The following is a 1310-nucleotide window of genomic DNA, read 5'->3' on the forward strand; positions in this document are numbered from 1 at the left end:
GCGTGGAAATACAAGGGCTGTGCTGGGTGGAGGGGGGGCTGCGGCTGCTACGGGTGGAAGTAGCACTAAAATAACACCCTGGGGCAAGAAAGGGCCCTTTCTGCTGCTCACAGACCCCTCTGTTGAGGCTCTGGGCAGGATCTGGAGCCACGGTTGCCTGCCACAGCCCTCGGCCATGGCTCTGCTCTGCGGACACCCAACCTGGGGGTCCTGCTCCCCACCAGCCCCCCAGCTCCAGCTCCTTATTGGGCTGAGCCCTGCCCCCAGCCCCCCTGAGCATCCTCTGCTGCCCGGACAGGGGTGCCCTGAGCATCCTGCACCCAAACCTCCCTGCGCTCTGCTCCCCAAAAACCATTTTGGGCCCCGTTTCCCAAGGTGGTCAGGAAGCCATAGGCTGTTGGGCCAGGGAGGTGAATGGAGCCACGGTGCAGGAGCTAAAACCAGGAGTACTGCCCAGGCCACCAGCAGCACCAGGGATGCTCCGTGTGGAGCAGCCCAGCGCAGGAACCACGCGGCACCGGCATCCCCTGCCCTCCACAGAGCCTCTGCCTGACACAATGTCCCCCTTTGTACTGCAGGTCCTCTCCTTTCCTCCCTCCCTCCCTGCAGCCTGCACAGGTTCCCGGCCATACTCACATCGACGCCATCCGCTCCCGGCACTCCTGGGGGACCGGGGGGCCCTCGCGGGCCGGGCTCTCCCGGTGGCCCTCGCTAAGGGGAAAAAGGGATGGGACCACGTCAGGAAGGAGCAGACCGACCCCGAGAGATGCTGGGGTCAGAGGGAGCCCACTGTGCAGCGCTCGATGGGGACCCATCTCCAGAGAGCTGGGATGGACTGAGCACCCCAAGGCAGCCGAGCTGCACCCCTCTGCTGCCTGGCTGTGCCCCCAGCAAGGGAATGGATGGAGGACTCCAGGGAATCATCCCCACAGAGCCACAACCAGCTCCTCATCCCCTGCCCAGTTTCTACCCCGTCACAGCTCCCTCCTGCCCCGAGGCAGCGGGGTCTTGATGGGGTGATGGCCCCTCTCAGCTCGGGGTGCAAGCCCAGCACTGGGATTTCTAAGAGCACTGGTAGGACCTGGGTGCCCCGGTATGGAACAGGGACCCCGAGCCACTCTGTGGGCTCCCTCCTGCCTGCTCCGGGCTGGCTCGCTGCCCGCAGCACCGCGCACAAAAGCACCATTCAGCTTCCACAGCCTGGCCCCAGCCCTGAGGTTTGCACAGGACTCCACAGGAGCAGCTTTGCAAAGGAATCTCTGTTATCCTGACGGGGTGTTTGGGGGGAAGAGACTCCAGTGCCAGAGACT

The 1310-nt window shown here is 64.5% G+C and overlaps 1 protein-coding gene across 1 annotated transcript in view; it reads right to left on the minus strand.

Moving 5' to 3' along the window:
* LOC104405694 (collagen alpha-2(IX) chain-like) overlaps window positions 1-711 on the minus strand; it is a gene marked incomplete at its 5' end in the record, with an annotated part of 8645 nt that extends 7934 nt beyond the window's left edge. The window contains one exon of the mRNA XM_010014466.1: window positions 637-711. Coding sequence (XP_010012768.1) covers window positions 637-711 — 75 coding nt within the window. The remainder of the gene's footprint in view (window positions 1-636) is intronic.
* Between the last annotated feature and the right edge of the window lie 599 nt (window positions 712-1310).

This window comes from Nestor notabilis, unplaced genomic scaffold (assembly GCF_000696875.1).
Source record: "Nestor notabilis isolate BGI_N333 unplaced genomic scaffold, ASM69687v1 scaffold26345, whole genome shotgun sequence".
NCBI classification, from domain to species: Eukaryota; Metazoa; Chordata; class Aves; order Psittaciformes; family Psittacidae; genus Nestor; species Nestor notabilis.